This window comes from Salmo salar, chromosome 26, assembly GCF_965601325.2.
Source record: "Salmo salar chromosome 26, fSalSal1, whole genome shotgun sequence".
NCBI classification, from domain to species: domain Eukaryota; kingdom Metazoa; phylum Chordata; class Actinopteri; order Salmoniformes; family Salmonidae; genus Salmo; species Salmo salar.
Genome location: NC_138316.1, coordinates 42,174,449 through 42,187,622, shown reverse-complemented (window position 1 = coordinate 42,187,622; position 13,174 = coordinate 42,174,449). Strand labels below are relative to the sequence as shown.

The 13,174-nt window shown below is 42.2% G+C and overlaps 1 protein-coding gene across 1 annotated transcript in view; it reads left to right on the top strand.

The window, feature by feature from the left end:
* LOC106592618 (A disintegrin and metalloproteinase with thrombospondin motifs 7) overlaps positions 1-13,174 on the top strand; it is a 168,529-nt gene that overhangs the window by 24,026 nt on the left and 131,329 nt on the right. Inside the window, exon 7 of the mRNA XM_082969738.1 lies at positions 1,027-1,176. Coding sequence (XP_082825864.1) covers positions 1,027-1,176 — 150 coding nt within the window. The remainder of the gene's footprint in view (positions 1-1,026; positions 1,177-13,174) is intronic.

Sequence of the window (13,174 nt, the reverse complement as noted above, 5' to 3'; positions counted from 1 at the left end):
TTCTTGATATGCCACACCTGTCAGGTGGATAGATTATCTTGGCAAAGGAGAAATGCTCACTGACAAGGATGTAAACAAATTTGTACCCAAACATTTTAGATAAATAAGCTATTTGTGTGTATGGAACATTTCTGGGATATTTTATTTCAGCTCATGAAACATGGGGCCAACACTTTACATGTTGCGTTTATATTTTTTGTTCAGTGTACTTTCCTCTCCTTACTTGTGCTTTCTGAATAGTAGTACCTTTTGGTGCTGTCCTCGAAGCTGAAGGAAGTGTACTGTCCTCCTCGCAAGCATCTGTCCTATTTTATTTATCTCGAAACGCCCAGAATTGATTTCTCCTCACCATTCAGTCATGGAGGACAGTCCTTTTAAAACAATAAATGGAATGAATGTGAGACATTACATGTAGAACACCATACTGGAACAAAACAGCCTTGAGATCCTTCGCCGACCTTCCCCTCCCATTGATGGCCTGATTGTTATTCGCCTTAGTTTTTTACCACCAGAAACTAATTGTATTTTCCCTTCTTAATTGAATAGACCTTTTTTTCCTCCCTCGCTCCATCTCTTTGATGAGACCGCTTCCACTCAAAGCCACTCATTAAACCACAACTCTTTTGTTTGACAAACTAGTGCAATTAGAGGCTCCACCAGAACTTTAATTTGAGCAGCGCCACAACAACAAGGATATTTCCAGAGATTTGGTGACATTCCCTGGACCTTTTTCAGAAGGTAGTTGAAGCTCCTGAGTTGTGCTTTTCTGCAATTGTGTTAATTTAAGTAGATTTTCCACAGAGACTCATCCTACCAGTCATGGTCTCGATAGATTCAGCACATTAAACACATGTCAAGAGTAGGAAGTGATGATGTTAATGGTCATTGTTGTGCTCCTTATTACAATGTTTCAGTCCTTCTCTCCCTCTGTCCTCTCCTTCTCTCCTGCTCTCCTCCCTTTTCCTCTCCCTCCCTCCCTCCTCCCCTCTCCTTCTCCTTCCCTTTTCCTCTCCCTCCTCTCCTCAGAAAGGACATCTGTACGGCCATCAATAAGCCATGTGAGACCCTGGGCCTGTCTCATGTGGCAGGCATGTGTCAGCCCCACCGCAGCTGCAGCATCAGTGAGGACACGGGCCTGCCGCTGGCCTTCACCGTCACCCACGAGCTCGGGCACAAGTAAGTGCATCGCATGTGCACATAGACACATACACGCACACACTCACACTGACACCACACCTCATATAGTGACTTTCTCATATAGTGACTTTCTGTCACATGGTTGGATGTGTCACTTGGTTGGGTATTTTTTATTTTTTTTATTTCACCTTTATTTAACCAGGTAAGTTAGTTGAGAACAAGTTCTCATTTACAACTGCGACCTGGCCAAGATAAAGCAAAGCAGTGTGACACAAACAACAACCCAGAGTTACACATGGAATAAACAAACATACAGTCAATAATACAATAAAGTTTATATACAGTGTGTGCAAATGAGGTAGGATAAGGTGGGTGAGGCAATAAATAGGCCATAGTGGCGAAATAATTACAGTATGGCAAATTAAACATTGGGGTGATAGATGTGCAGAAGATGAGTGTGCAAGTAGCGATACTGGGGTGCAAAGGAGCAAAATAAATAACAATATGGTGATGAGGTAGTTGGATGGGCTATTTACAGATGGGCTATGTACAGGTGCAGTGATCTGTGAGCTGCTCTGACAGCTGGTGCTTAAAGCTAGTGAGGGAGAGATGAGTCTCCAACTTCAGTGATTTTTGCAGTTCGTTCCAGTCATTGGCAGCAGAGAACTGGAAGGAAAGGCGGCCGAAGGAGGAGTTGGCTTTGGGGAGGACCAGTGAAATATACCTGCTGGAGTGCGTGCTACGGGTGGATGCTGCTATGGTGACCAGTGAGCTGAGATAAGGCGGCGCTTTACCTAGCAATGACTTATAGATGATCTGGAACCAGTGGGTTTGGCGACTGATATAAAGCAAGGGGCAGCCAACGTGAGCATACAGGTCGCAGTGGTGGGTAGTATATGGGGCTTTGGATGGCACTGTGATTGACTGCATCCAATTTGCTGAGTAGAGTGTTGGAGGCTATTTTGTAAATTACATCACCGGTAGGATAGTCAGTTTTACTAGGGTATGTTTGGGAGCATGAGTGAAGGATGCTTTGTTGCGAGATAGGAAGCTAATTCTAGATTTAATTTTGGATTGGAGATGCTTAATGTGAGTCTGGAAGGAGAGTTTACAGTCTAACCAGACACCTAGATATTTGTAGTTGTCCACATATTCTAGGTCAGAACCGTCCAGAGTAGTGATGCTGGACGGGTGGGTAGGTGTGGGCAGCGATTGGTTGAAGAGCATGCATTTAGTTTTACTTGCATTTAAGAGCAGTTGGAGGCCATGGAAGGAGAGTTGTATGGCAATGAAGTTCGTCTGGAGGTTAGTTAACCTCTCTGGGATATGTGGGACACTAGCGTCCCACCTCGACAACAGCCAGTGAAATTGCAGGGCGCCAAATTCAAAACAACAGAAATCTCACAAAAAAACATTTAGCCATTTTCCAGCCAAAGAGAGGAGTCACAAAAAGCAGAAATAGAGATAAAATTAATCACTAACCTTTGATGATCTTCATCAGATGGCACTCATAGGACTTCATGTTACACAATACATGTATGTTTTGTTCGATAAAGTTCATATTTATATCCAAAAATCTCAGTTGACATTGGCGCGTTATGTTCAGTAATGTTTTGCCTACAAAACAACCGGTGATTTTGCAGAGATCCACATCAATTTACAGAAATACTCATCATAAACTTTGATGAAAGATACAAGTGTTATGCATAGCATTATAGATAAACTTCTTCTTAATGCAACCGCTGTGTCAGATTTCAAAAAAGCTTTATGGCGAAAGAACATCTTGCGATAATCTGAGTACAGCGCTCAGCCACCAAAACAAGCCATACGGATACCCGCCATGTTGTGGAGTCAACAAAAGTCAGAAATAGTGTTATAAATATTCACTTACCTTTGATGATCTTCATCAGAATGCACTCCCAGGAATCCCAGTTCCACAATAAATGTTTGTTTTGTTCGATAAAGTTAATCTTTATGTCCAAATACCTCCTTTTTGTTCACACGTTTAGTTCACTATTCCAAATGCACAAGGCTCAGGCACTAAGTCCAGACAAAGTCAAAAAAGTTCCATTACAGTTTGTAGAAACATGTCAAACGATGTATCGAATCAACCTTTAGGATTTTTATCATAAATCTTCAATAATATTCCAACTGGACAATTCCTGCTCACGGCCGTGTGCGTGATTTAGCTCATGGCATTCTGCCAGACCCCTAATTCAAACAGCTCTTATTCTCTCCCCTTTCACAGTAGAAGCCTGAAACAACATTCTAAAGACTGTTGACGTCTAGTGGAAGCCGTAGGAAGTGCAATCTGACCCCACAGACACTGTATATTGGATAGGCAATCACTGAAAAAACTTAAAACCTCAGATTTCTCACTTCCTGGTTGGATTTTTTTCTCAGGTTTTTGTCTGCCATATGAGTTCTGTTATACTCACAGACATCATTCAAACAGTTTTAGAAACTTCAGAGTGTTTTCTATCAAAATCTACTAATTATATGCATATTCTAGCTTTTGGGCCTGAGTAGCAGGCAGTTTACTCTGGGCACCTTATTCATCCAAGCTACTCAATACTTCCCCCAGATCCCAAAGAAGTTAACACAGTGTCCAAAGAAGGGCCAGAACTATACAAAATGGTGTCGTCTGCGTAGAGGTGGATCAGAGAATCACCAGCAACAAGAGCGACATCATTGATGTGTACAGAGAAAAGAGTCGGCCCGAGGATTGAACCCTGTGGCACCCCCATAGAGAATGCCTGAGGTCCGGACAACAGGCCCTCCGATTTGATACACTGAACTCTATCAGAGAAGTAGTTGGTGAACCAGGCGAGGCAGTCATTTGAGAAACCAAGGCTGTTGAGTCTGCCGATAAGAATGTGGTGATTGACAGAGTCGAAAGCCTTGGCCAGGTTGATGAATACAGCTGCACAGTATTGTCTCTTATCGATGGGGGTTATGCTATCGTTTAGGACCTTGAGCGTGGCTGAGATGCACCCATGACCAGCTCTGAAACCAGATTGCATAGCGGAGAAGGTACGGTGGGATTCGAAATGGTCGGTGATCTGTTTGTTAACTTGGCTTTTGAAGACCTTAGAAAGGCAGGGTAGGATAGATATAGGTCTGTAGCAGTTTGGGTCTAGAGTGTCTCCCCCTTTGAAGAGGGGGATGACCGCGGCAGCTTTCCAATCTATTGGAATCTCAGACGATACGAAAGAGAGGTTGAACAAGCTAGTAATAGGGGTTGCGACAATTTCGGCGGATAATTTTAGGAAGAGAGGGTCCAGATTGTCTAGCCCTGCTGATTTGTAGGGGTCCAGATTTTGCAGCTCTTTCAGGACATCAGTTATCTGGATTTGGGTGAAGGAGAAATGGGGGAGGCTTGGGCAAGTTGCAGTGAGGGGTGCAGGGCTGTTGACCGGGGTAGGGGTAGCCAGGTGGAAAGCATGGCCAGCTGTAAAAAAAATGGTTATTGAAATTCTCAATTATCGCGGATTTATTGGTGGTGACAGTGTTTCCTAGCCTCAGTGCAGTGGGCAGCTTGGAGGAGGTGCTCTTATTCTCCATGGAATTGTCACGTGGTATGTCACATGGTTGAATGTGTCACATGGTTTATTGTGTCACATGGTTGGTGGTTGGATGTGTCACTTGGTTGGATGTGTCACTTAGTTGGATGTGTTTGATTTGCCATATTCTCTGCGATTATGGGTTGAATGTTAAGTGTTACAGTGCCTTCACAAAGTATTCCACATTTTTGTTGTGTTACAGCCTGAATTCAAAATGGATAAAATTATAAATCCTCACCCATCTACACACAATGCCCCATATTGACAATGCGAAAACATGTTTTTAGACCTTTTTGTTATTACATAAATATCTAATTTGCATAAGTATTCACACCCCTTAGTCAATACTTTGTAGAAGCACTTTTGGCAGCGATTACAGTTTTGAGTCATCTTGGGGATGTCTGGATCAGCTTTGAGTCATCTGGGGGATGTCTGGATCAGCTTTGAGTCGTCTTGGGTATGTCTGGATCAGCTTTGAGTCATCTTGGGTATGTGCCTGGATCAGCTTTGAGTCATCTTGGGTATGTGCCTGGATCAGCTTTGAGTCGTCTAGGGTATGTCTGGATCAGCTTTGAGTCGTCTAGGGTATGTTTGGATCAGCTTTGAGTCGTCTAGGGTGCCTGGATCAGCTTTGAGTCGTTTTGGGTATGTGTCTGGATCAGCTTTGAGTCATCTGGGGGATGTCTGGATCAGCTTTGAGTCGTCTTGGGTATGTGTCTGGATCAGCTTTGTCGTCTTGGGTATGTATCTGGATCAGCTTTGAGTCGTCTTGGGTATGTGTCTGGATCAGCTTTGAGTCGTCTTGGGTATGTGTCTGGATCAGCTTTGAGTCGTCCAGGGGATGTCTGGGTCAGCTTTGAGTCATCTTGGGTATGTCTGGATCAACTTTGAGTCGTCTGGGGGATGTCTGGATCAGCTTTGAGTTGTCTTGGGTATGTGTCTGGATCAGCTTTGAGTCGTCCTGGGTATGTCTGGATCAGCTTTGAGTCGTCCTGGGTATGTCTGGATCAGCTTTCAGTCGTCTTAGGTCCCGTGTGGCTCAGTTGGTAGAGCATGGTGTTTGCAATGCCAGGGTTGTGGGTTCGATTCCCACGGGGAACCAGTAGGGGGGAAAAAAATGTATGAAATGTATACATTCACTACTGTAAGTCGCTCTGGATTAGAGTGTCTGTTAAATGACTAAAATGTAAATGTCTTGGGTATGTGTCTGGATCAGCTTTGGGATGTCTGGATCAGCTTTGCGCAACTGGATTTTGAGATTTTATCAAACTCTTAAGTTACATTGGGAGCGGCGGTGAACAGCTGTCTTCAAGTCTTTCCACAGATTTTCAATGGGATTCAAGTCTGGGCTTTGGCTGAGCCACTAAAGGACTTTCACATTCTTGTTCTGAAACTATTCCAGCATTGCTTTCGCTGTATGCTTGGGGTCATTGTCCTGTTGGAATGTAAACATTTGCACCAGTCTAAGGTCGTTTGCACTCTGAAGTAGCATCTTACCAAGGATGTTCCTGTATTTGGCTCATTCATTGTTCCCTCTATCATTACCAGTCTCCCAGTCCCTGCCGCTGAAAATGCTACCACCACCATGATTCACGGTAGGGATGGTGTTAGAAGGGTGATGAGCTGTGCCTGGTTTTATCCAGATATATCGCTTTGCATTCAGGCCAAATAGTTCAATTTTTTGTCCCATCAGACCACAGAATCTTTTGCCTTATCTGAATCTTTCAAGTGCCTTTTAGGAAACTCCAGACGCGCTGTCATGTGCCTGAAGGCACTGTATGCGTTGTGTGTCTGAGTGTCTGGGGCTATCAATCAAGAAGACAATTAATGTAATGGTTTGACGTCTAGATTTGACAATTAATGAATTATCTGCTTATTCTTCATGCAATTATTTGCAGTGGCACAAAATGGTCCTTACTGCGACAGTATTTTAATTATTAATGAAATATACTCACATATTGTTAGTCAATTTTCTAGGAATAGATTAGTTCACAGAACAAAACACCCAATTAATTTATGATTAGTGCATCAGAGTGAGTATTGGATTTGCACATGGAATATTCTCTGCCCTCTTCTCAGCACTTCGATGTTTAATGCATTAAATGCATAACATTATCATATATATACGATATTTAAATTCTGCTTTTGCAACAAAAAAAAAACATGTCCTGTCAATGTGCCCAGGGATTCGCTAAATCATCACCTTACTAGCTAAACATACACAGAACATCTAATTTAAAAAACACAATTTCTTCCTCACTGCATATTTCATGTTTTTGTTCAACCAGCAAACACATTCTACCCACTCAAATCAAATCCAATTTTGTTTGTCACATACACATGGTTAGCAGATGTTAATGCTAGTGTAGCGAAATGCTTGTGCTTCTAGTTCCGACAGTGCAGTAATATCTAACAAGTAATCTAACAAATTCACAACAACTACCTTATACACACAAATGTAAAGGGATGGAATAAGAATATGTACATATATATAAATGGACGAGTGATGGCCGTGCGGCAAAGGCAAGTTGCAAAAGATGGTATGAAATACATTATATATATGAGATGAGTAATGTAGGAAATGTAAACATTATTAAAGTGGCATTATTTAAAGTGACTAGTGATACCTTTTATTAAATCAATTTATTAAAGTGGCCAGTGATTTGGGTCTGTATGTTGGCAGCAGCCTCTCTATGTTAGTGATGGCTGTTTAACAGTGGCCTTTAGATAGAAGCTGTTTTTCAGTCTCTCGGTCCCAGATTTGATGCACCTGTACTGACCTCGCCTTCTGGATGATAGCGGGGTGAACAGGCAGTGGCTCGGGTGGTTGTTGTCCTTGATGATATTTTTGGCCTTCCTGTTACATCGGGTGCTGTAGGTGTCCTGGAGGGCAGGTAGTTTTCCCCCGGTGATGCGTTGTGCAGACCGCACTACCCTCTGGAGAGCCTTGCGGTTGAGGGCGGTGCAGTTGTCATACCAGGCGGTGATACAGCCCGACAGGATGCTCTTGATTGTGGATCTGTAAAAGTTTGTCAGGGTTTGTGATGCGTTCCGCGTCATTGAATACCTGTTATTGTTTTTCTTTCCAATTCAAAGTTGTTTCCAGTGATGAGTACCCACTGGGCACAAACTGGTTGAATCAACGTTTTTTCAACATAATTTGTCAACGTATTGTGATGTGGAATCTACGTGGAAAATGTATTGGATGTGAAAAAAGTAATCAATGCAAACTGTTGTATTGAGGGTGAAATTTCAACCACAGGATTATGTCATCATGGTAACCAAATTTCAACATATTCAAACAACAAAATATATTGAATGTGTACCTTTTTTAAAACAACGTCAGATCTTCAACGTTATTTCAACTATCAGGAGAAAAAAACAATAGGCTGTGCAGCACCTCCTACTGGAGAATTTATCTATCTAGAAGCTACCCTTTGGACTCCAATCCAGGGTTTTAACCAAGCCCAGTTTAGCTAGAATAATTGTCACTGACTATTACCAATGTGCTATCCTGAGAATGATTGTTGAGAGACCACTTAAAAACGAAATAGATTTACTGTTGCTATCGAACTAATTCCATAGAGTAGGTTTAACAGAGTAAATTAAACGTGACCATACTTTATCACTCATATCTTCAATGATGCTATTGAGACCTATATAGCATTTGCAAAGTCATCAACAGCTATGTTTTCAATTTAACCCAGTTTCAACTAAAAGTAGACAATACATAGGCCTAGGGTTTCACGCTCTGGTTGGTTTAAAATGTAATTATATTTAGTGATATTGAGTTGTTTGGTTGTCAACGCAACCAAATATCAACATTTGAAGGGGTTTTATCATCTGCTTGGATAGTTCCATCTTTGCCACTAACTTAGTCTGGCTTTAATTCCAGTTTGTCAACAAATTGATATACAAATTAATAATTGATATCCAAGTAAAAAAATAAAGCTAAATCAGTTCAAATTTTTTCAAGTTTGATTTGATTTAGTCCTATTCTTTAACTTAAACTTTTGGTCAAGATGGAAACTCGAATCCAACATATCAATTATTAATTTGTAGACAAACTGGAATTAAAGCCAGACTCAGTGGCACAGATGGAACTATCCAAGCAGAAGATGCATCTCCTTCAAATGGTGATATTTGGTTTTGTTGACAACCAAAGACAAGTCAATATCACTTTTGAAATACAATAACTATCCTATTAACTTGTCAACAAGTTCTCAAATGATATGTTGGATTCACGTCTTCAACTCAGCCAAAAATAAAAGTGAAAGAATGCGATTAAGCCAGTGGCTCAGAAGGAACTATCCAAGCAGCAGATACATCTCCTTTAAATGTAATATTTCGATGCCTTGTCAACCAAACACAATTCAATATTACTTTTGTAATACAGTAAATGGCCTTGAGTTACCAACTAATGTAACAATCAACCTTAAAATGAGTAACATATCCATGGCCACATTGTGAGGTTACTGCAACTATATAAATGTCTTCCTATGTAATCATATAAAGTGTGTATGTTAGAGATGGCATGAATAGGTCGTCGCAGGTCGGGTGGAAATCTTCACAATTCCTGTAATAATCTGACCAGAATCTCCAACAGAATTGATCACTTGCACCATGTACTTTTTAATGTAATCTCAACTGTAATCCAGGTAATTTGGTTCTGCTATTAGATGAGGCACAGTGATAACGCAATCTGATGTATAAATAAACATATCTGACATTTTATTCCCATTTGAGCTTTGCTGTCCTTTTAAATGTTTGAAGCGCAGGGATTGTCATTTGGGTGACAACTTTTCCAATGGAATTTGGTTGTGCTTATAGATGGTTGATAGAATAGTGATAACACATTGGAAATTCAACAACATTTTAGCTGTAATTTTTGAGTGGGTGAATCTCATTTATCCAACGTCTCAGCCCAAATGTTACCCAATTATCCAGGTTGAAATGATGTGGTGTGCTCAGTGGGTAGTGAAGAGTAGTCTACACCAAAAATGGCTTCTCTATTTTGGAAGATAGGAAAGAGGAAAAACAGACCCAGGTGGCCCAAACAAAGCTCTAAAGCTTCTGTCTGATATCTCATGTCTCTCTGCTACCAATTACAGTTATCCAACACCTTTTGATCTTCTTTGTTGACAACATCACACTAAGATATTGTTCTTCACACGTACAGTACGCCACATGTGCCAACACACTCAGATATTGAGTTCTTCACACTAAAGCGGATGTCATACTGTCACTGAATATGTCGTACTCTTCGGCGAATATGTCGTATGTGAGAGAGAAGGACCAAGGCGCAGCGGGAATATGGATACTCATATTTTAATTTTCAAAAAAAGAGTAAAGCATCCACTGAAAAAAACAATAAACACAACAGTGTCAGTCTTACAGGCATACAAAACGCAGTACAAGAACAACCACCCACAAACCCCAGTGACAAACAACTCCTACATATATGACTCCCAATCAGGAACAACGATTCCCAGCTGTTCCTGATCAGGAGTCACAAGACACACACAAGACTGCCACGTCCTGACCCCCAAACTACTACAACAGCTCCATCTGCTGGTCAGGACGTGACACATACGAAGCAACCTGGATGCAATTTATGTCCACCTGTCACCCTCACCCTCAAAAAACTGCCTGCAACATAGTTGCATTGCATCATTGCAAGAGATAGAAACTGACTGGATACAATGTCCAGTCAGTAAGCAGAAACAAGTTTACATGACTCGTCATATCATTCCGTTCCAGTTGTCATGTTTATTTTGTATTCATTTTTTAAAAACTTTTACCCCATTTTCATGATATCCAATTGGTAGTACGGACTCGGGAGAGACGAAGGTCGAGAGCCATGCCCCCCCCGAAACACAACCCTGCTAAGCTGCACTGCTTCTTTACACAATGCTTGCTTAACCCGGAAGCCAGCCACACCATTGTGTCGGAGGAAACACTGTACACATGGCGACCGAAGTAAGCTTGCAGGCGCCAAGCCCGCCACAAAGGGTCGCTAGAGCGCAATGGAACAAAGACATCCTGGCCGGCCAAACCCTCCCCTAATCAGGACGACGCTAGTCCAATTGACCGGGAGGCCTCATGGGTCTCCCGGTCACGGCCGGCTGTGATACAGCCTTGGATCGAACCTGGGTCTGTAGTGACGCCTCAAGCACCGCCTTAGACCGCAGCGCCACTCGGGAGGCCTAATAAATGTCATTTTAAAAGTGAACTCAGACCTTTCTCTGTCCAGTTTCAACTGAAATTGTCCAACAAGAACTGCACTAGCTAGCTTAGCTCGTTGCTATCTTGGTTAGCTAGCTAGCTAACCAAGATTGGTAAATAGGCAACATTTTGGCTAGCTAGCTAAATTTTACAGCCAGCATTTTGTCTATATCAATGCTGTTACAATTACCAAACATTTGGATAAACAGATAATTTATGAAAAATGATGTGATGTATGAAAGGATTGCATGTTCTGTTTGAATTGCTCTGCCTTTGTGTATCAGCAAGGTCGCTTGAGATGTCACAGCTTGCAACTTGCTGCAACAGAAATTGTCCAAATTGATTCGTGTTACACAGGCGTCGCACAGGCAGCCCAATTCTGATCTTTTTTTCCCCACTAGTTGACCTTTGACCAATCACATCAGCTCTATTTACATCAGATCTTTGTCAGAGCTGATCTGATTGGTCAAAAGACCAATTAGTGAAACAAATATCAGAATTGGGCTGCCTGTCTAAACGCAGCCATAGAGTAATCCGCATGGTGTTTTATCTCCATTGTGTGATGTGATGAACAAAAATAGGTGGTTCTTTCATGTATTAGGTCTAGCCTTATAAATACCTGCTGAAAAACACAGCTATACAATACATTGTCCCCAAATACCCTCAGTAATGACAATGCATTGTACCCAGACACCTTCAATTAGGATACATTGTACACAAACACCCATGGAGAATATATCCTAATGAAATAATGATAACACGCAGGTGTTGGATTTATGTACCGCCCATCCCACCCTTGTGTCGCTTAGTTATAATGTGTGGCTGAGGGAATGCAACATTTTAAGTATTTGATAAGCATTCAATGTGCACCTGAATGGAAGAGGAGCTGTGGAATGTGATACCATGGGACATTGCTCTGGTCCCTCCACCCCTTTAGAACCTATTAATGATGTTCCTTGTCCTCAGTGTTCTGTTGTTGTTGAGGTAGACACTATGGCTTTGTCCTCAGTGTTCTGTTGTTGTTGAGGCAGACACTATGGCTTTGTCCTCAGTGTATTGCTGTTGTTGAGGCAGACACTATGGCTTTGCCCTCAGTGTTCTGTTGTTGTTGAGGCAGACACTATGGCTTTGTCCTCCGTGTTCTGTTGTTGTTGAGGCAGACACTATGGCTTTGTCCTCCGTGTTCTGTTGTTGTTGAGGCAGACACTATGGCTTTGTCCTCAGTCTTCTGTTGTTGTTGAGGCAGACACTATGGCTTTGTCCTCCGTGTTCTGTTGTTGTTGAGGCAGACACTATGGCTTTGTCCTCCGTGTTTTGTTGTTGTTGAGGCAGACACTATGGCTTTGTCCTCAGTGTTCTGTTGTTGTTGAGGTAGACACTATGGCTTTGTCCTCCGTGTTCTGTTGTTGTTGAGGCAGACACTATGGCTTTGTCCTCCGTGTTTTGTTGTTGTTGAGGCAGACACTATGGCTTTGTCCTCAGTGTTCTGTTGTTGTTGAGGCAGACACTATGGCTTTGCCCTCAGTGTTCTGTTGTTGTTGAGGCAGACACTATGGCTTTGTCCTCCGTGTTCTGTTGTTGTTGAGGCAGACACTATGGCTTTGTCCTCAGTGTTCTGTTGTTGTTGAGGCAGACACTATGGCTTTGTCCTCAGTGTTCTGTTGTTGTTGAGGCAGACACTATGGCTTTGTCCTCCGTGTTCTGTTGTTGTTGAGGCAGACACTATGGCTTTGTCCTCCGTGTTTTGTTGTTGTTGAGGCAGACACTATGGCTTTGTCCTCAGTGTTCTGTTGTTGTTGAGGTAGACACTATGGCTTTGTCCTCCGTGTTCTGTTGTTGTTGAGGCAGACACTATGGCTTTGTCCTCCGTGTTTTGTTGTTGTTGAGGCAGACACTATGGCTTTGTCCTCAGTGTTCTGTTGTTGTTGAGGCAGACACTATGGCTTTGCCCTCAGTGTTCTGTTGTTGTTGAGGCAGACACTATGGCTTTGTCCTCCGTGTTCTGTTGTTGTTGAGGCAGACACTATGGCTTTGTCCTCAGTGTTCTGTTGTTGTTGAGGCAGACACTATGGCTTTGTCCTCAGTGTTCTGTTGTTGTTGAGGCAGACACTATGGCTTTGTCCTCAGTGTTCTGTTGTTGTTGAGGCAGACACTATGGCTTTGTCCTCAGTGTTCTGTTGTTGTTGAGGCAGACACTATGGCTTTGTCCTCAGTGTTCTGTTGTTGTTGAGGTAGACACTATGGCTTTG